The 23,959-nt window shown below is 33.0% G+C and overlaps 1 protein-coding gene across 12 annotated transcripts in view; it reads right to left on the bottom strand.

Moving 5' to 3' along the window:
• Nucleotides 1-23,959, bottom strand: part of LOC140045162 (pleckstrin homology domain-containing family G member 6-like) — a 103,071-nt gene that overhangs the window by 77,171 nt on the left and 1,941 nt on the right. For 4 of the 12 annotated variants that reach the window (XM_072089940.1, XM_072089944.1, XM_072089945.1 and 1 more), the window contains exons 1-2: nt 13,854-14,302; nt 5,998-6,119 (exon numbers count right to left, since the gene is read on the bottom strand). In XM_072089940.1, the coding sequence (XP_071946041.1) occupies nt 5,998-6,119; nt 13,854-13,914 (183 nt within the window). In that variant the 5' untranslated portion in view covers nt 13,915-14,302. Of the gene's footprint in view, nt 1-5,997; nt 6,120-11,084; nt 11,550-13,853; nt 14,303-20,308; nt 20,503-23,959 lie in introns of those variants that run through there. The other 8 variants (XM_072089948.1, XM_072089950.1, XM_072089947.1 and 5 more) reach the window with 5 other exon arrangements.

Raw genomic sequence — 23,959 nt, 5'->3', positions numbered from 1 at the left:
GAAATTATCTTAGGAACAACATATTAACGTGTAGAAGAAATTTGAATACGTAAAATATAGATGCGCACCCTTTTAAATGTGATGAACTATTACGCAAAATATGAAAATACAACTTTTTTTATTCAACTGGCCATATGATGACGTCACAACATCCGATTGGCAAAATGTTTACATGAATTCGTATCTACAATCCAATAGCTTCCAAAAAACGTTTTAATCGTGATTATCACATTTTATTCTTACGAGCTATTACAGAATAAAATTTACTGTAAAGATGAAATTAATGACCCACGTAATTGAAATTTTTAGGCATGATGACGTCATAAAAATTTAAATATTTTTATCTCATGCTAAAGAAAGTTGACTGACCTACACAATATATAAATGTAAGAGAAAAAGGAATACAGATAAGCGTGATTCGCTCCATTGAATGTGATGAGCAATAACGAAAGAGACAAAAATCCTATATTTTACATTCGTGTGGCCATACGATGACGTCACAATGTTACTTTAGAAACTATGACTGTTTAAAAAAAGACAACATTTTGACGATTTTTTAAGCTTTTTCATAAAAAACGCGCATGAAATGTTTAATTCAACGTGTTCGTATGGTGTTATTTAAATTGGAAAAGGTCTAAATTGTTTTCAAAATTACTAGGAAAGGCTTGAAAAATATAATGCAAGAGAAAAAAATATGTTTTTAACGCTACGTGCGCACCGCGTGCGTAAAAAATTGCGCGCCCGTGGGAATTTTTGACATGCTCAAAATGACAAGAAACGCATAAAAAGTTGATTAGAAATTAATTTTGCGCATTTTGAAATTTTAAATGCGCGTGCGCGCGTAACTTCTTGTGAAACATGCCATTTTTAATCCGTAGAAAGTTTGCCCCTGATATGACTTAAATTTTGTCAAAGTGTCAATACTAAATGACTTTTGGTTTTTAATCTATGATCAATCATTGAAATTCATAAAATTGCGCGTAAGTCACGTTGCGCAACTATGACGTCATTTAAAAATAGGAGGTGCACAACTTCACGTAAATGCCCATATGTTGTCAAAGTTAAGAAATGTTATGTTTACACATTTTAGAGAAACGCGATCCACAAAAAGGAAGGATGGAAAGAAGAACTAGACATGAAACTCGTCACTTTGACGAGTTAGTTATCCGCTCGACAAACGCCACGTGCACGTCATACGTTGGAATGTTGCACACAGAAAAAAATTATGGCATTATGACCTGAACTAAAGAATATGATATGTTGTTAGTGCTAAATTCTGTCTATTTTGTGTCATATAGTATATACATTTTAAAGTACACAGTATAATCTGTATACACGTAATTTAAATTTTTAGGCATGATTATGTCATAAAAATTAAATATTTTTAACATGCATCAGATAGTTGATTGACCTAGACAATATTAAAATCTCGGAGAAAAAGGAATACAGATAAACGTGATGCGCTCCATTTATTGTGATGAGCAATAAACGAAAGAGACAAAAATCATATATTTTACATTCGTGTGGCCATACGATGATGTCACAATGTCCGGTTAGCCATATTGATTAATGATCCTATATCTACAACTCATCACCTTCCAGAATATGTAAGTAAAAAAAAGTTTACCTTGTAGTTTAGAATCTATGATTGTTTAAAAAAAGGCATAATTTTGACGAATTTTTGAATTATTTCTTTAAAAACACGCACAAATTGTATAATTCGACGTGCTCGTATGACGTAATTTTAAGTCTAAATTGTTTTAAAATTTGATAAAATTACTATAAGAGGCTGGAAAGAGATAATTCACGCAAAAAAAGATGTTTTTAGCGCTACGTGCGGACCACGCGCGTAAAATTGTTCGCGCGCGTTGGAATTTTTGACATGCTCAAAATGTCATGATCAGCGTAGAAAGTTGATTAGAAATTAATTTTGCGCATTTTAAATTTTAAATGCGCGTGCGCGCGTAACTTCGTTTAAAAAATGCCATTTTTAGTGCACAAAAAGTTAGTGCAAGATATAAATTAAACTTTTGCCTAGTTTCAACTTACATAGTTATATGGTTTTCAATCTATGTTGAATACGGGAAATTCATAAAATCACGCGTAAGTCACGTTACGCATTTCTGACGTCATTCACAATAGTAGGTGCACAACTTCACGTGAATGCCCATATGTTGACAAAGTTATGAAATGTTATGTTTACGCATTTTTGATATAAGCGAGACACAAAAATAGAGGAGAAATGCGTGTGCGCACGTAACGTCTTGTAAAACATGGCATTTTTAATCCACAAAAAGTTTGCCCTTGATATGACTTAAATTTTCAGAAAGTGTCAAAATAAAATTATGCTTGGTTTTTAGCCTATGATCAATCATAAAAAATCATAAAATCGCACGTAAGTCACGTTGCGCAACTCTGACGTCGTTCAAAAATAGGAGGTGCACAACTTCACGTAAATGCCCATATGTTGACAAAGTTATGAAATGTTATGTTTACAAGTTTTTGAGATACGTGAGACACAAAAATGAGGGAGAAAGAAATAAGAAAAAACTAGACATGAAACTCGTCACTTTGACGAGTTAGTTATCCGCACCACGACAAACGCCACGTGCACGTCATACGTTGGAATATTTTACACAGATAAAGATTATGGCATTATGACAAGAACTGAAGAATATGATATGCTGTTAGTGCTGAATTCTGTCAATTTTGTGTCATATAGTATACATGCAAACACTACAGTATAATCTGCATACATATTACATACAGTGTAGAAAAGGTGAAATTACGGGACCCGCCATTTATTCCAATTTTTAACATGGCGACGGTATCAAAATGAAACACTTAGATAGCAATTTCAGAAGGAAATTATCTTAGGAACAACATATTAACGTGTAGAAGAAATTTGAATACGTAAAATATAGATGCGCACCCTTTTAAATGTGATGAACTATTACGCAAAATATGAAAATACAACTTTTTTTATTCAACTGGCCATATGATGACGTCACAACATCCGATTGGCAAAATGTTTACATGAATTCGTATCTACAATCCCATAGCTTCCAGAAAACGTTTTAATCATGATTATCACTTTTTATTCTGATGAGCTATAACAGATTGAAATTTACTGTAAAGATGAAAATAAGTGACCCACGTTATTTACAATTTTCGACATGATGACGTCATAAAAATTAAAATATTTTTAACTCATGCGAAAGATAGTTCATTCACCTAGACAATATCAAAATCGGGGTGAAAATAAAAAACGGATAAGTGGAGATGCGCTCTATTAAATGTGATGCGCTATGACGAAAGATATAAAAATCCTATATTTTATATTCGCGTGGCCATACGATGACGTTATAATGTCCGATTAGCCATATTAATGCATGATTCCATATCTACAACTCATCAACTTCCAGAATATATAATTTAAAAAAAGTTCACCTCGTAGTTTAGAATCTATGAATGTTTAAAAAAAGGCATAATTTTGACGAATTTTGACAAATTTTTAAACTTTTTCATCAAAAACGCACGTAAATTATCCAATTGGATGTGCCCGTATGACGTCATTTTAGGTCAAAATTGTTCAAAAGTTGGTAAAATTACCAGAAAAAGCTGGAAAAACATGAATCAAGCGAAAAAAAATTATTTTCAACGCTACGTGCGGACCGTGCGAGTAAAAATATGCGCGCGCGTGGGAATTTTTGACATGCTCAAAATGACATGAAACGCGTAGAAAGTTGATTAGAAATTGATTTTTCGCATTTTGAAATTTTAAACGCCCGTGCGCGCGTAACTTCTTGTGAAACATGCCATTTTTTTTCCACAGTCAGTTAGCGCAAGATATAAATTAAACTTTTGTTAAGTTTCAATTTAAATTGCTATATGGTTTTCGATCTATGTTAAATACGCGAAATTCGTTAAAACGCGCGTAAATCACCTTGCGCAATTATGACGTCATTCACAATAGGAGGTGCACAATTTCACGTGAATGCCCACATGTTGACAAAGTTATAAAATGTTTTGTTTACAAGTTTTTGAGATACGCGAGACACAAAATTGACAGAAAGAAAGAACTAGACATGAAACTCGTCACTTTGACGAGTTAGTTATCCGCTCGACAAACGCCACGGGCACGTCATACGTTAGAATATTGCACACAGAAAAATATTAAGGCATTATGACCTGAACTGAAGAATATGAAATGTTATTTCTGAATTCTGTTATTTTGTGTCATATACATAGTATACACAGTACAATCTGTATACATATCACAAACAGTGTAAAATAGGTGAAATTACGGGACCCGTATTTTATTGTAATTTTTAACATCTTGACGGCTTCAAAATGAAATGCAAAAGTAGAAATTTCAGAATGAAATTATCTCAGCAACAACATATTAACGTGTAGAAGAAATTTGAATACGTGAAATATTGATGCGCGCTCTTTTAAATGTAATGAAATATAACGCAAAAGATGAAAATACGACTTTTTTTATATAACTGGCCATATGATGACGTCACAACATTCGATTGGCACAATTTTCACATGATTTTGTATCTACAATACAATAGCTTCCTGAAAACGTTTTAATCGTGATTATCACATTTTATTCTTACGAGCTATAACAGATTAAAATTTACTGTAAAGATGAAATTAATGACCAAAGTAATTTAAATTTTTAGGCATGATGACGTTAAAAAAATTAAAAAATTTTAAATTCATGCAAAAGATAGTTGATTGACCTAGAATATATTAAAATCGGGGTGAAAATGGACAACGAATAAGTGGAGATGCGCTCTATTAAATGTGATGAGCTATGACGAAAGAGACAAAAATCCTATATTTTATATTCGCGTGGCCATACGATGACGTCACAATGTCCGGTTAGCCATATTAATGTATGATCCGATATCTACAACTCATCAACCTCCAGAATATGTAATTAAAAAAAAGTTCCCCATGTAGTTTAGAATCTATGAATGTTTAAAAATAGGCATAATTTTGACGAATTTTTGAACTTTTTCACCAAAAACGCGTGCAAATTATCTAATTCGACGTGCTCGTATGACGTAATTTTAAGTCGAAATTGTTTAAAATTTGGTAACATTACTAGAAAAGGCTGAAAAAACATAAATCACGCGAAAAAAATATGTTTTTAACGCTACGTGTGCACCGCGTGCGTAAAAATTTTCGCGCGCGTGGGAATTTTTGACATGCTCAAAATGACATGAAACGCATAGAAAGTTGATTAGAAGTTGATTTTTCGCTTTCTAAAATTTTAAATGCGCGTGCGCGCGTAACTTCTTGTGAAACATGCTATTTTTAATCCATAGAAAGTTTGCGCTTGATATGACTTAAATTTTCACAAAGTGTCAAAACAAAATTATGTTTGGTTTTTAGTCTATGATCAATCATTGAAATTCATAAAATCGCGCGTAAGTCACGTTGCGCAACTCTGACGTCATTCAAAAATAGGAGGTGCACAAGTTCACGTAAATTTCGATATGTTGACAAAGTTACGATATGTTCTGTTTACAAGTTTTAGAGAAACACGACGCACAAAAATGACAGAAAGAAAGAAGTATAATACAGGAAAAAAATTTGATGAAACAGGACGATTACAAGGAGTTATCCGCTACTAAGCGGATAACTAATAATACAGAAAAAAAAAAAAAAAAAAAAGATGATTTCATACAGTTACAAGGAGTTATCCACTAAAAAAAAAAAAAGTAACAGGACGATTACAAGGAGTTATCCGCTACTAAGCGGATAACTAATAATACAGAAAAAAACTGTTGATCTCATACAATCACAAGGAGTTATCCGCTTGGTATACCAAGCGGATAACTAATAAATCTTATTTCATTGTTTGATATGGAGGTCTGTATATTTCCTCCATGATATAACAACTCAAAGAATGTTACAGTGTTTTCTTTTTCTATTTTGCATAACAAATAAACATGATTTAACAAGTTGACATAAACTAACCTTAACAGCAGGTGTGCCTGACTGGGGACAAGACAGACTTTGACAGTAAATTATTATATCCCTAGATTTACCCCCTTGCTTAGGCTCTGGCTTAGGTGAGTCCGGAGAATTTAACGCCAAATCTGCAAAGAAAAATCAGAGTTAAATTCATAATTTTTCTTACGACTTACAGTATCTTCCACTTTTAAAATGACGTACTCTTTGATAAATAGAAGTTCTGGAGACTTTTTCTTCCTCTTTCATTGGTTCCAGTGAGTGTGTCTTTGAAGTGGTTAAACCATGGTTAAACACAGACTTAGATATAGACACAGATAGATAAATAGTTACATAGAATTTGACAGTTTTGAACACATAAAGTAGTAATATACGGTATATCAAGTTTGGATCTTTTTCTTGAGGTTTATTGAGCATTACCAAAGGGTTTCAAAAACATGAGCTATAAATAGCGTGGAGGTTTCATAGGCCATGTTTCTGCTAGAAAATTCATTCTGTGTTTACAATGTTTTAGGAATACCAATATTTGCTAGTCAATTTTTGCCAGCAGAAATGATGATCATTAAAAGTACTTTATATACTATACCATTTTGTAAAACCAAATTTGTGAGATGAAAATAGGTATTTTGTATATCATTAAAAAATTCTGTTTTTTTGGGTACACAAGAGGTTTAATTTGCTATCACTGTCTGCTTTTTACAGTGTGGATAGTCTATCAGTGAAAACGGACGACACCCTAAACATTGTTATTAGTATGTTAGAGAAAGCAAAGATTTTAGGAACATTAAAAGGAAAAAAACAGCAGGAGAGCCATTTTTAGAAAAAATTTCAGACAATAATCAATCAAAAATGATTCTGTGAAAAAGTACAACATGATCACAGAAGAAAACAATTCTGCTTCAAGAATTTTCTCCTTTTCTTTGTTTAAATCAATTTTGTAACTATAAATGTTAATTTTGTCATTTATTTATCTACTTTATTTACAAAGAAAATAAAAGAAGTTGTCATTGTCATTATCATTGTCATAAGAACCTTACTTATTATCAACCATAATCTGAATTGAACATTATAGCTTGTGTATACCATGTTTATAGAGAACATTCATAAAAACCTTAAAAGCGGTTTTCAAGATATAAATGAAAGGTACTAACTTGTTATTATCTGTCTGTCGGCTATCGTAATAAAACATTTATTACTATATCTATTCTAGGTCAGTTTATTTACAGAAACACACATTATTAAGTATGTTCATAATTTACTCTTTTGAATCTTTTATCTAGTTAGTTTTTTTTGGTACACCGGGATGGTGTCCGGCGGGGGATAGTTTAACACTAGCTTAAGTTGTGCATGCTTCATTTACTCTCTATTCTTAATTCTGGCACCGAAACCTTGACTCAGAAATACCGGGATGGTGTCCGGCGGGGGATAGTTTTACCTTAGTTAAGCATAGTTAGGCTTAGTTACATTTTTTTTTCACATTATTGATTGTCTCCATCGCCGAAACTTTGGCTAAGAAATACCGGAATGGTGTCCGGCGGGGGATAGTTTATTACCCTTAGTTAAGGTCTAATGTAAAGCACCTACATGTAGAGGGGTCAGTGATCCATTAGGCGCTATATAAATACTGTTTATTATTATTATTATTATTATTATTATTACACCGCATTACGGTAATGCATTGCAGTAACTGCGGTAGAATAGCTTTGACATGATTTTAAAGATATGTATATTTTTATCTCCTTCCCATCTTGGGGTAATTTTAATTGAATAAGAATATTATTATTTTTTGTAGAGGAAACCCGAAATGATATTTGCAAATGTTATAATACAAAATACAATTTTGGGGTTGATTTTACTTTAATAGGTAATAGGGAGTTTTCGCAATCTTACGAATATGATAACGAAAACGGATACGTCACGCACACGTATTCGTTTTCCGTAAGGCAGTAAAAATCTGTTTTGCATGGCAACGAAATATTGATGGCGCCGTCCAAAATATGACTGCGGTAAATTTGAGCGAAGCGCAGGTACGTGTTGCTTGGTGCTTGGCTGCCTAGGCCTAGCGTAACATCAAAGCGAGCGAGGACTTTAAAAACTGCTATTTATCAAAATTGACCTGGCATTTTCGTAAATTACTTTCAATAAAAGTATAATTATATATAATCATGAATCATTCCTGATTCAAATGCAAAATGTGCAAAATAGATAAAAACTATACTCGTTTTGTAGTTACGAATATGACTGGTGATATTCGTCAACACGAATACGCTTTACGAATACGAAATGGGGATCAGCTCAAAAGTTTCGCAAATGTGTGACGTATCCGTTTTCGTTATCGTATTCGTAAGGTTGCGAAACCTCCCTATTACCTGTAGAGTACCCAATTTGGGCCAAATTACCATGATTTTATATCAAATTTCTACAATTTATGTAATTGTTTGTAGTTACTATATCATTAAAGAATAGATCATCAATTTTATCATAATTTTATGTTCGTAAAAAATTGATATAGATAAAAAGTTAACAGTACAAAATATAATCCCCAAATATACTGTGTCAGTATCTAGAAGGTAGAGATGGTGAATAATTAATACAGTACTACAATATGAGTACATTAAAAGTACAACTTTTAACAGTAAAGGATTGTCTGTATTGTAGTTTTTCGCAGAAGTCAGAACAAAACATGATTACTGATTACAATATACTGTACTAAACAAAAAAGGCTGGTATTTCAAGAACAATAAATGTTTGGAATACCTTCCTAAAATACTATATTTTACAATGTAACCTTGGCCTATTCTACAACAATGACTAATCTCTTTTATAGCGTTTTCTTTCATCTCACATCTCAAGTACATACTTTTGCATGTAGAAAATTCCTTGTTTACAAGGCGATTAACTAAAACTCTATTAATTTTATGTTATCTCAGTTTTCTCCTGGAAGACATGCATGTCCCTGATTCAACATTTTTAAAGCAACATAGTGGCTATATAATATCTAGATTGTTTTTGAAAAGTGAAAAATAACAACTTTTAGGAAAGGATAAGGTGGATGAGGCACCATACCTTTTTCCTAACTTCTATTTCCTAATCTGCCTTTCGTGTGTTGTTTTGTTATGAGAATACAGAATAAGTTACATTTATTAAATTAATTGGAGCCTTGTCTTGGATTTAGGAGAGGTGTTTAAAGAATGTTATGTTTATTAGATGTCTTCATGGTGGGTTATCCAGGTAAGCTATGCATGGAATACAATAATTATTAATTTGTTGTGCACAAATGACACTGTGAAAAAAAGAGGGGCAGGGTATGATTTTAACACCAAGACCAACTTCTAAGCAGGGAATACCGCCTTTTAAATGGACATTTTGTTGGGTCTCAAAGGTACAGTTCTACTATATTTAAAAGACGTTTAGTGTATTTCAGAAACCAAAAATAAAAAGTATTTTCTACATAGCCTTTGGGCTACGAGTAGTGCCAGGAATTAAAAATGGCTTTCGATATTGTCTAAAGTAATTGTTAAGGAGTGAAAGAAGTATAATTTTAATTCCATTCAGGATTATAACCTATTCAGACTGTTTACGAGTTTGCCTAGCCAGATTTTTAAAGAAATCTAGTCAGAGCCAGGTCATACCTGTAGCTTCAGACAATATGTTTGATTTGACTTATTATTAAATTACTATTATTTAAGTAAAGTACAAAGAAACAATTGACATTCATCTTTATGTTAATGTTCCAGACAGCAGTGGTATAACTATGAGCGCTCACTCGCTAAACCTAGGGTCTCAGAGCTTCAGTAAGAAGCCCAGGCTTAAGCAATGCAACTCTCTTGGAGGGCTCCTCATGGTTACTAAACCATGGGCTTTTCCCCTGCGTTATGCCAAATGCAAGACAGAATCAATTTGTAAAACATATTTGTATACTTAGACTACACCATTAAGAATATTCTATCAGCACAAGCCTGTATTCTGGCTTTTTAGAGTGATTATCACATTTCAACTTGTCTATAGTTTGAAAGGGCATGTCAGAAAATGGGGGGGGGGGGGGGGCCGGGAGTTTTCACCTCTGACTACAGCACAGTGCTTGTATTGATTGATAAATTCACGAAAACTTCAGAGTTTACTTTGCAAACATTTTGATCATGAACTTTGACAAACTGTTGTTACGACGCATGCATCTTCAATTGAGAAGCTGGAATAGATTGTGATTTCTAATTAGTAACCTAGCAACACAAACATTTTGAGTCATAGTGCCTGCTACACTACTTGGGTTAACCATGGAGGTTTTTCCTCCATGGGTTAACAATTTCAATACTAGTTTACAATAAAGTTACCTAGAAATTATCAATAGTAATTTGTATATTTCAAATATGAATTATGAAGAGAATTTCCAGTCTGATAGAGAAAACTAATGGGAAAGAAGATTATGAAATACTTTTATTTATCATACAATACAATAATACCTCTATTTCAAGCAACAGCAGGTGTTAAAAACTAGTGTTGACAATATTGACAAGTATCTACAAATCATTTTATAAATGCTTGAGTGTCAATGGATGGGTCAAGAGGAGCACACAGGTGAAATGCTTAGATACAGCAGTGTGTGTACTGCAACCATAGTCAATAGAAAGTATATGGTACAGTACAATACATTATCATAAACTTTTAAAGCTCTGTCTACACTATGGCAAACTTTATGTATTGTGATGTAACCATATATGGACATGATGATGTCATAGCACTACCATATTTAGGCATATCACCACCATTAATATTTTTCATTTTTATTATATATGTTCTACCTCCTGAATATTATGACCACATTACATGATCACAGCACAGCTTTGACAGCTTTCTTGAAATTTAGGTAGGTCAGGATTGGGAAGCTTCCTCCACTTGTGAAAATTGTAGGATCTTTGTTAATTAAAATCCAAGTTTAACATGTTAAGCACTACATGTCTATGAGGTTCTTAAAGTTCTTCACTTTTCTATAAACCTACCTACCTAAACAAAATCTAACCACAACTATCTCAACATTAACGAAAAACCACTGTGGTATTCATTAATTACTATAAAGACCAGTATTTGTATCTCACCATTTATAGCAGCATCCTCAGGTACTGGTTGTAACCCAAGAGGCTCCATGTTTAAAAAAAATAAAAACCAATATAGATCCACAGATAAATCCGGATAAAGATCACACCACTGGTATAAAATCCAAGATCAGCAGATTAGCGATAAAACTAATTGCAAAAACTTTTATACACGTTAGAAAACGACATTCATAACATGGTTCTATGAATTGTATATGTTTTCACACCCATGACTATATGCATTCTGACAATCTCTCAAATGCCTGAAAAACGGATCTATAGTTTTCTTTATTGTTACTTCTATTCATTGAGATCATCCAACTAATTTGCATTGATTATAATACTGACTGGCCACAGCCACTACCTTCCTCTTAAAAAAACCACTACATGCATGAGCAAACAAACTTTTATGCATCATCGCACATTATACTTTGACTGTCTTTGGTTACTTGGCTGTTAAAGAATGGTGAGTGACACTGGTATAAAAGGTGTTTTTGTTGAAATATCACACAAATCTACAGGTATGTGTAAACAAACACATAGTATTGAATAAATTATTGAGATGATACACTATCTCCAATTACTATTTATTAGTTATCTATTGTACTTGGGATTTATCTATTTAGGTTGGAATTTTGCACTACTAACCCAAATAACTATTTTCGTCCTATTTAAAGTTTTCAAACAGTAATTTAAGTGTGATGTCTGGTGCAACTTGAATAGGAATTTTAGAATCCAATACAAACTATACACAGTTGGGGTGAAAATGGCAAAATGTTTCCTACTTTCTGTGATTTTTATCAGATAACCCACAGTGCTGATTTTGCCATTTTTCCTCTAACTCAACTGTACAATAACACTTGCAATTTATAAATGAAAACTTTAATTTTCAGACACATCAGAAAATCCCTATTCTGTCTGCTATACTGAAATACATTATAGATTTTACATATTATACTACAATACAATACATTAATCATACATTATCATTGATGGACCAATATACATTTTTTATATTATTTATCGTCAAAGACAACCAATTGAATGACGAGTTTTAAGTGTTAAATCAAATAATAACTGCGATTCTTATATAGGCCTGGAATAGATAAACTTCAACTCTTGCGAAAGATGCAATTAGTTTCTTTTTAAGTACATAACTCAGGAGCATACAATAGACATCCTCCATTTTGAAGCCGTTTCTATACCGAAACTGCGGCCGAGGAGAGCCTTAAACCTGTGCCGATATTTTCTGGTTTGGTCTGGCCACAAAATATGAACCACTAGGAAATATTTAACAGAGCCTGGTAGAAATTAAGCAGTACTACTGAATTTGTTCATATAATTTATTAATAAAAGAATTTGTATGTAGGATGTAATCAACCATACAGTAGACCACATTATAATCCATGTATGATCTTGATTGCCTGATTGGGGGCGTTTCCATCAGCATATCCCACGCCACACACACACACACACACACAAATCTACCGGAAACACAGAGACCAATTACTTCTTTTCTTAATTCTTTCCATTTATATTAAATTTTTTTTAATATCAAAGAAAAGAAAATAGATAAAGAATCAAAAATTTATAGAGAAAAATCACTTTAGATTTTTCTTTGTAGTGATGTATTGTAGTGAACCAAATTTGCATTAATTAAACAATTATCAATTAATAAGTTCTTTGTAATAGGTCTTTAGAGAATATATAGTTACGTTGGTGATTGATTTAAAGTTTATTATGAAGAACACATTGCCCTACAGTGGCGTAAAGCAGAGGCCAGGCCCCTTGTATAGGCCATCCAACAGTGGAGGCTTTTACTTTTCAACATCTTTTGCCTTCCTTCCTCCGGTTCTGCTGAGGGGCCCCATATGGTTTATCCAGTTTACGCTCATAGTCCTTACGCCACTGAAAACCCACAAAGGTAGAATTCAATATTCATTTAAGGCTCATGCCACAAATCTGGAATTTTTGAAATCTCAAGAAATGCTGAATCCTATCAATTACGATTGCGTGCATTTTTAATTGAATTAGGTTTAGTGAAGGATACATACATAGATAGCCTGGTTTAAGTCTTTGTACTACCACCGGCCCAGTGGTGAAATAGCACCACAAACACCATCAGAGATTACAATGTCACGTCATACGTTCACAGGCACATCAACAAAAACTGTGATGTAGTCACAAGAAATAAAGTGGTGCGGTTTTCACAAGAAAAGGGAACAATCTCTGTTCAAGCCACTGGGTTGTCAAAAGCCTCTGTCAAAGGCTAGAAACCTTACCAACCGTACTGGTGGTTGCGGCCCTACGTAAATGTCCACTTAATCTAAATGTTTAACAGACTACGACCCGTGTGGATGTGAACTTTGTGCATGTTCACTCAAATCTAAAAATCCCTTTGGAAGAGTCAACTACGCAATCACTACACATTTTTTCATCTACCATAGAATGACAATTCAAGATTTTTAGCAACTGTTTGTAAAAAATGATTCTACTGCAGTTTGCACTGCAGAAACTACATTTTGTTCAAGACTAAACCTGCATATGCATTAATTAGTAAGCTTTTTTGGGTATAATCATACACTGTTTTATTGCAGTGACTGAATCATAAATGCTTGAGGTGAAACAAACTTTAAATTTACTAATATTAAATGTTACTGTTACTGCAGTAGAATAGTTTTGACATGATCAATAAATGTGCTACTTGTAGACTTTATAAACAAATAAATAATACATTTTGGAAAATATCATTAAAGAAAAGAAATATGTTACCGTTGGTTGATAATTGGTCTTCAGTCGGTTTCGACATGACTCGATAAAATAGAGTACTCATGGTCTTTTACTTTGTAATCAATAAAAATCCTGAATAGATATCTGGTTACAAACTGTTAAATCTTCACTACCAATAACAACACATTTTATTACTTTTGCAACATGATAGTAGAGACACTCCTAGGATATTTGATTGAATCCGAGTCTTAAAATGATCAGTGTTTAACAAAAACAATTGAGAATCTACTGTAAACGTCAGTGAAGTACTTCCTCTATTGTCAACGCTTGGAAATCATTCGCACCTTCCATCTCAACAGGAAATGTATATCCTTTTCTAAATCCGTTAGTAAAGAATCCTGAACTAAAATTTTCTCTGCACTCAACTCCAGAGTTTAAGGCCGGAAAAAGAAGAATTTCTTTATCATCAAAATGGAATATTTTTTTTTTTTTACATAATACAATAGACTGAACTACAGACATCAGGTACATCTAAGGATGTTCCAAGGACAGGTTAACTGGATTAAAATTTAATCAAACTATAATAGAAATTCCCATTGTTGTTTTAGGAGTATGACTTATACTATACCACAACTACACAAAAGTGTTATCGAAGCCTACTTGATTTCATGTTAATAATAGCAATCCCTCTATATTTTAATAATAATTTAATAATAGATAGATAGATTTATATAGCGCAAATAAACGATGTTTCTATGCGCTCGATAATAAAGAGAAAGAGTGGAAACCAAAATGAAGCCAGAACAAAAAGACAAATACACCAAGCTAGCACCCCAACCGGAGTGTGGGGATACACCATCACCGCTAACTGGGGATCACTGTGTAAAGTCAGACTCCAGTTAGCATCGGTTAAGTCTTGATCTTTACAGGGATCCGGTGCCTCCTAGCCTAGTCAGAAAACAACAAGAAAGAAAGGTGAACAAAAGCAAAAATGAAGCGGGATACTATTTCATAGAATCCATATAGTGTCACCTCTCTCTTGCCTGTCTACAATAGTGGCTGTGTCTTCTTGTACACCGGGGTAACCCCCTACTCGTCTAGAAAGATGTACTATGTTCTTCTAAAGTGCACATATGAGCATTTTTGTGTACACTGGACCAGGCACTCAGATATAGTTTTTAATGTCTTATCTGCTCAACCACAAAAGACGAAACAGAATGTTTAAGTTTGTTTGTTGCATCAGTCATACTGCTAACAAAAGTACGGAACATGTTTCAACCTTCCCAGTACAATCCAGTCAATTAATTTTGATACATCCTGTGTATTGATGCGTGCAATTAAAACATTTGTACAAACTCTCTCTTTCTGATAGTATAAATGGAGGCCATAACGCTGAAGCCTTTGTACTTCTAAACGATGTAAGATCTATTTTCTATAAGATTTTCAATTGTGTAACAGCCTTATCTTTCATTCTGGGGGAAACGGAACAACTGTGAATGTACTGTAACTTTATCTAAGCCTGTCCGTAAATATGTTTGTTACATAAACAAAGTCATTACTTCAAAGACTACAGCAAAGAATTTAGAAAGAATACAATTTTGAAATCTGAAATTACTGAAAAATGTACCATGACTATCCATGAATAAACAAACAAAATACAATGTTGTTTAAATTAAAAACATATAAACAAAGAATATCATTATTACGCTTCAAGTATCATACTTACTTTGAAGATATCTTTCCCTATACATCTTTCCTCTTCTTTATATTACTGACCACGCACGTTAAATAGAACCTTTTTGGATGCGCTAATCCAGCTTAGCCGAATCTCTATTGTTGGAACGTAATTTACCTAGAGTAGTGGCCGTTAAGATTAAGGCCTGTAGCTGTTAATTACCAATAACAATCAAGATGCAAAAGAAACTGAAAGTGATGCTGATGGAGCATATGTAACAAATCTTGGTTTCAGATATCACATTAAATGTATCTAGACTGCCTGTCATATAGGTATTGATAGACGACTATAAATCTTTGTATTTACTATCCTATGTTGATTGGCCCTGAGTTACATGGAAGTACATTAAATAAAAATGTGTGTGAATAAGGGTCTGTTTAAGTTGCATGGAAGTTAACTGGACAAATAGTGTAGTGTGTGAATTAAGTCCTGTTTCAGTTGCTTAACTGGACAGATAGTGTAGTGTGTGAATAAAGTCCTGTTTCATTTGCATGTTCACTGGACAAATAGTGTAGTGTGTGAGTAAAAGGGCCTGTTTCAGTGCATGGGAAGTAACTGAATATTGTGTAGTGAAGGGCCTATTTCAGTTGCATGATATTAACTGGTTAAAATAGTGTAATCTGAATAAGGGCCTATCCCAGTTGCATGGAACTGGTATACTGTAGTACCGTATATGAACTGAATAGGATCGTTTTCAGTTTTAAAATATAAAGACATTCATCAGATTTTCAACAAAATAATGTCTCATTGGCAAGTCGACCATAAAAATATTCACATAAATTTGCACACAACAAATTCACTTCACATATTTGGCATACTCGACCAACTAATTAATTCTGTTACATTCTTTATGTAACAAATATTTCTTTACATTCATGTTTATAATTATCTTTTATCTTGTACAGAGATAGGGTCTGTTTCTGCTGCATAACGCAATTTAACCGGTTATTTTAAAATAGATTAAAAATAGATAACAATATAACAAGACCGCGTTTCTGCTCAATTTGTGCCCCGAAATAACCGGTTAAATCTATGGGTGGTCGTCGAGCAAAACGTCATCATTACCCAAAATGCAATACACTCAGACGGAAGTAGTAGGTTGGCTGTTTGTTTACATCGACGTCGTCAGTACACACTTGTGTATATCGCCGAACATCTCAAACATGTTAAAATAATAAAATGTCTACAGGTCTACAAGTTTTGTTTTTTGTAAAGCCTACTTACCATCGCTAATAAAATTAATTCTCATGGAGCCTTCAATAACATGGGGAGGGTCGTGCAGCGCCCGATCGCCTAGAATAATTTTTATCTAGCCTAATTCCTCAACAAAGGCGATGACATACGGCCCTTCCCAGGTGAACGACTGTTGTCTTTCGCGAGCGCGGTCCAACACCAAACGGAAACAAAAACGAGACTCAAAATGTTGCAATACTTACCAAATGAGAGTAGATAATTGTTAATTAATTATGAAAACCCAACTTTTATAGCAAAAATCGTCCGAATTTATGTTAAAAACGATGAGTTTAGCCACAAAAACTTAAATCAAACGAAAGTCATAGAATATCGCACGCACATAGTGCCTTTAATAAAATAATGAGTATTGAACATTATTTCGTATATTATGTACTAACATAAATAATAACACATTTCTATGCTTAATAAAATCATATTTAATATATTATCAAAGGCTCTGATAACCTTTGTTTTCGGTCGATGTGATGTTTTTCTAAAAAATTATATTATGTAAAACTATCAAAGTAAGATTGTTCATTGTTCTCCTATTAAAGGCACTAAGGGCGTGCCATAAATACGCTCGTTTGGATTCAGTTTTTGTTGGTAAATTCATGCATAGTTACAATCGGTATTCCTAGGCAAATCTTCAGTTCACCCGATTTAATGTGATTTTATTTCGATTTTTTGCTAACTTTGCGACAAAATAAACAAAAGTTATCTTCAAATTGAATGTCACCACCAACGGCCAACTATCCAACAGATAGAGGGGAGCAAATATTAGTTGGTTTGTCTTGTGTTTTTGTAGTATTTTGCATCATTATTTAAAAGTTTTGATTTTTTCAATCTTTTTGGCAACTTCTAAAAAGGTTTGGCAGGTCTGTATAGTTACTGTAGTATTGCCGCAGTAGCCACTTTTGACATGGTTCCTACCATACCAATATATAAACAAATGCACATAATATATATAATTGAAAAATCACCTAGGAATACCGATTGTAACTATGCATAGAGTTGATAGAAGTTATAGCACCCTCTGTGGTTTGGCAATGGTTGTCTCTAAATTCTAATTTGGAATCTATGGTCCAGGGTTTGATAACAAACATGGGGGATATAATTTTAATAGCAGAATACGGAAAATTAATTTGATTAAAAATAATTTTTTTTTTTAAAGAGAGAAAATGATATTAATTTTATTAAAAGTTAAGTAGTGCAGTGCAGCTATTCACATTATATTAATTATTTTTTAACCAAATGTTTTGAATACTTTTATATTCACTACTTCATAATGTCCTTTAAATTGCATAAAAATGTATTTTTTAACCTATTTAAAAACAAATTATATCTCCGAGATAAGTAATGAATTAATGCATTTTATGTATTTTAAATGAATTTATTTTAAAGTTCTATTTTACTTATAATGATTGTTGCCATCTCATTTTAATTTCATTTTTTTTTTATAGTCATGAATTTTAACTTTTAACACTTTGACTGCCAGAGGTTTTTCCAGTTAGAAACTGCCACCGCCAGCGTTTATAGCCCAATTCGATGTTTTTATTAAAGCTGATTGAAACTATGTATGTGATCTGATTTACATGTAATTTAGACTAAAATAAAGATTTTAGCTTTACAATGGTACCAAGAACGATTTTCAAATCGCAATATGTAAATCGTAATAGTAAAATGAAAGTAACCCACTTTTTTAGTTTTTCGTAGTTTCGCGCAAGAAAGTCGAGGTATTCGCGATTTTGTGCAAGACATCACAATATGAAAATATCGCCCGGTGATATCAACAAACAACGAAAAGGTTACTTACACGGCACCGGTAGGCCTATAAAAACAAGTTATCACTATCGAAAAATGTATTACATTTTATAAATCATAAATCTTACATCAATGTTTCGCCAAAATCCACATAGTAAAGACACCAGTCCTAGTTAACTAGGCCTAGAGTTGGTCTGGAACCGTTTTATGACTAGGCCTAGGCTAGTACTACTAGGTACTACTACTACGTACTAGCCTAGCTAGTAAACTGATGATAATATTCATACCATTTCTAAACAAGTTTGTTGCGTGAAACTCGGCCACTTACAGTGAAACACCAAAACAATTAGGGTATACATACAATAATAAAATTAAAGACTTCATATTAAAAATTCATCCATTATTTTTTATTCAGCAAACATGCCAATCCACATAAACCTTTGTAATGCTTCGGCGGCATCGCTGTACGCGCTACTATGATGCGCGGTGTATGTTATTTCGACAGGTACCATTTTGACAATCGTTCGCAACCAGATTAGTTACTTTCAAAAAGTAAAATATTCACGGTCCAGACCGAATATAGTGTCCATATTTATAGTATATACCAATAATTAACCTATCTTCCGGATTTCGTAAAAAAACGCGAAAAACGAAGATCTTCATGTTTGGCAGTCAAGCGTTGTGTTTCCAAAAACGAAGATCTTCATGTTTGGCAGTCAAAGTGTTAAGAAACTGATTAATTTAATTTAATAATTATATATTATATTATATTATTATATTGTATATTTTTTGTTTTCTGTTGAAGGCCTTTATAAACTAAACTCTGAAAATAAAGTTGAAATAAAATAAATAAAACAAAATTTCCATTTCATAAAAACATTATATCTTCTCAAAAGCAATGACATTGTTAATACAAAGTTAATCATTTACAACCTTTATTTATTTTCCACTAGTAATATTTTGATGTTGAAATTGAAACTAATAGTACACCTTGAGTATTGATAATGTAGTAGTATTCTAAATAATAAATTTTGTGTAAACACATTAAACACTTGATGTTCTACTTCCCTCAACATGATTATAATCAGTTAAATAAACATTAATAAAATGAGGCCTGGATACAGTAAATGTGTTTTATCCGGGGGCTGCATAGTTTAAAACATATCCTAATACCGAGTTCCCCAGGTATAATTCTACCGCCCTTGTACGTAAAATTTGCCTGAATCTGGGAGGTGGGACTATTCCCGAGGAACATAAATACCAACAACCAGCATGTCGCTGAAGTGACAATTATTTTCAATACCCTTTTCTAATGGCTAAAAATGGTTTAAAGTTTAAAGCCTCTAACCATTCTGTACTTAAGGTAATTTTTTTAAATCTACAAGAAACATCTTATTCTTAATCGAGTGCCGCATTTAGCTCATAGACTTTCCTTTAGATTTCATTACTGTAAGTTTATATTCAATCAAGCCCAGATTTTTACTGGGGATTTATTTTTCCACAAAAGAGGCTACAATCGATGAGACAGACTATACTTTCAAACCTTAACACTTCTGGATACAAGCATCCATGTATTATTAAAACAAGTTTACTAATTGAGTATTAGAGACGAACAGTCCAATGCAACTACCCAGCATTGGAGGAGGGCCACTTAGGAGTGCTATCTAGGGGCCTTGCCCACTGTGTTACAGTTATCCATCCAAACTTCTCAGATAGACATTAGCATTCACTAATTACTATAAAAAAAGAGCTATAAAAGTATACTTACTATTTGTATATGGAAAGGCCTACAGTATATTTAAAGCTGCTTCGACAAAAACAATGTCCGATTTACAAATATATTTGTGAAATCAGGCTGGTGGAATACTAGACAAATTCTCTGATGCTACAAATTATAGTCAAGTAAATTATAATCATAGTAAGATAATTATAGCTAAAATTGTAAAATCCAGCCTTGTCTTGTCATGTGATGTGAATACCACAGGTTAATAACTACAACAATAACAACTTTATTGTAACATCCTGGTTTCAGCAACCTGTGGGTTAAGGAAGGAGAAGCTACAAGAACATTCACACCAACAAGGTCAAAGGTCAACTGTCACTGACATTCCAATTTCCATGAATTTTCTCATGCACTGTTACAGTGAAATAATATATATCGTTGGTGGACCATAATCAATTTTAGAACAAAATCCTATATCCTGACATTTGATTTGAATTTAGGATTCTGGGATTGAGACTACATGCATGCAATCAAATACCAGGCTTGCTCAATTCTGCCATGGAGAGTGATGGTGTAATGTAAGCGAGCGAGTGAGTGGCCAAGCAGTTAAGACAGTGAAACCGTAATATGTTGGCAAGGGTTTGAGGCTCACTCACTCCATGGTAGAGCAAATCTTCTCGAATAAGGACTATAAACTGGAGGTCCAATGTACATATCTGGCTCATTGTACTTTAAAGAACCTAGTACATACATCTTTCGAGACGAGTAGGGGGTTACCCCGGTGTCGTAGTTCACACACAGCCATCTGTCACAAACTCATCACATATATATATACACTGAGCCCTTTGGGAGAACAGAATAAATAGTAAGGAAACGGCCTATTATGTAATAGGTATGGGCTCTGTGCCATACTGATTGTATTCTTAAGTTCTGGCTACACCTATCAACTTATTTCATGACAAAAAAGTGTGGTGTGCCCAAATATAGTAGTGATATGCCCAAATATGGTAGTGATATGACATCATCATTTCCATATAATGGGCATATCATATTTTTTTATCAAATAAGGTTGATAGCGTAGGCAAGATGCTTATAATGTACTATGTTGGAATTGCTTTACCTGAGTGTAGTTATAATGCAATGTTGCCATGAAGAACTGAAGTAGACACAACAGATATCGAATCAATCAATATAAGCCGATTTTCTTACATATTATTGACAGGACGTCACAAATGGCATTGATGAAGTGGGCTAGCTTTAATCGTTTTATGTTTCCAAGCTTGTAATAAACACCATTTGGTTCCCACTAGAAGACACAACGCAAGAACGTAAACGCAACATATCGACGCAAAGTACCGTAAGAACATAACATTGCGTGTCACAAGTGGGGACCGACGGTGCCAGCCGTAGACGCAGTTTTCTGCTTTGCACACTGCGTACCTACATCCCCGTGTACATCGCAACAGTCAGATGATTCAACTTCTTCAACTACAAATAACTCGTCATGAATTGCGTTGCAACATGATTTTAATATAGGAAACAAGCACGGGGGAATCACGGAGAAAGTATAAACAATAAATTGATCTCAAAAGATTGAGACATTTTCAAGAAATATTATTGATTATAGATTATAGAAAACAAGAAGATTGTTTACGTTTGAAGTCCTCCCATTTGCCTTGTCCTTCGGTAAGGATCTAAAGAACATATTCTATTTACATACAGTGCACGTTAATAATAATAAATCGGGATTATAGCCACATTATACAAAGTCTCAATGAACAAATGAAATAAAAAGCGGAAAAATAAAATAAAAATAGAGTTAAAAAGGTGAGTTTTCATAGCAGCCTTAAAATAAGTGAGTGAAGTTCAAAAACTACAACTACTACTACTACAACAAAATAAGTAGGGGATGCATAGGCGCTACCATTGCTGGCTGCCATGGGTCTGTAGAGGGCCTAATTCGAATTTTGTCATTTTCTAGTTAAAAACAATGATGATGATGATGCAAGTTCCTATATGTTTGTTAAATTTAGTACCCCAAGTTTTGGTGAATTTTTGCCTAAGTCTATTTATAGTTTTATGTTACGTATTAGTATGTCTAATAATTTGATTGTTAAAACTGTGTTTGATAAATTGCTTTTGAATTCAAAATTGTATGTTACTGTTATTAGATTTTTTATAATATTCATGTATTTTTATACCTTTTGTATGTTTTTGCTATGCATTTCATTTGCGAAATCAAGTTTTTTATATATATAATAAATACCTTTATTAAAGTTTAATTATGGATCATTGATATTGAGAGGGGAGAGTTTCCCTTTTCCCCATCTAAATCAGCCTCAAGGAGAAGGAACTTAACTGTAAAATATATATTGTTATCTAGTGTATGTACATATTTGATCATTATAGTCCATTTCTGTTTCACTTTTTTATGTTGAATTCCGTCTACTAGTCAGTTTAAAATAATATAAGGATGTAATTGTACTCTATCTATCTATAGCTATCAATACAGGAACTAAATTGTAACAAATTTAGATACATAATCATTGAAATAATTGATAAAAGGAAACTCTATGTAAAAATCTTTCAAATATTTGCTTACTTTTTTGTCTCAAGGAATTTCTATACTGTCATTGTGACCTATCACTTTTGCTTGCTAAAATATTGTAATATAAAAATAAAAATATTGCCTGTTTTTATTTTTCCAAAAATTTCCCAAATCGTACATTAATTTAAAATCACTTTTCAGCCTAGAATTTGGTTTTTCATTGGTTGGATCGTTCGTTGTGCAATGACGTCAATCATTATGTCCGTACCATTCAGTGACCACCTAATAGGTCGTGAGGTGGTTTCCCCAATGATCGTAAAATCAAAACGGTACTGGGTATGAGGTAAAATTTAGACTGTAAATGCATTGCCGCTAAAAATTGCTCAGGAGAAATAGTTTGTTTAATGACTGCATTTCTGCTCATTTTTTGCTCCAAAATAACCGTTACTTCAGTGTAGTTGACTCAAAGTCAGCAGCTGGTTGCCACAAAATTGTCCTGATTCTGCTCCCAATAAAAATTGAGTTAATTTATTCACACCATTTTTAATTGGTTATTTTGATGCAGCAGAAACAGGCCCTTCATAGTTGAGGTTAAAAATCATTGTTTTTAATCGGAAAATAAATGTTAAAGAAAAAATGTATAAGTTTAAAAAAAACAGTTTTCTTGTCATCAAAAACATGCCCAATAAGAACAAACTGCATAGGTCAACTCTATATTGTTTACGGAATTTAAAAAACTTTATATCAGAAATATAAAACTTGAATTAAAATTAAGCTATTGATGCAATGACTAAGATATATAGGTCATCTTTAGGATAAATATGATTAATTTTGTAGTCACATTCATGCTTAACGATTTCCTTTTTGGTAAAATATGTTGACAGACCACACACACTTTTGGTTAAAAATAAATAAATAAAATAGTTTATGAATACAATTTTGTAATGAAAATTATGTATTATAAATTATAAAATAATTCTAAAGTGACAGACAGCTTAAATAGTGAATGTTACCAAGGAAGAGTAGCATTACATCACTCTTCCATGATGTTACTAACTATCTATTTCAATTTATTTAAACAGACAATGAATTTCCCATGATCTGTTTAATTTTGTCATGAATTTAACGATTTTGACTAGGCATGTTGT

Source organism: Antedon mediterranea, chromosome 3 (genome assembly GCF_964355755.1).
Source record: "Antedon mediterranea chromosome 3, ecAntMedi1.1, whole genome shotgun sequence".
NCBI lineage: Eukaryota > Metazoa > Echinodermata > Crinoidea > Comatulida > Antedonidae > Antedon > Antedon mediterranea.
Note: the sequence above shows the minus strand (reverse complement) of the source record. Positions and strands in the feature narration are given on the sequence as shown.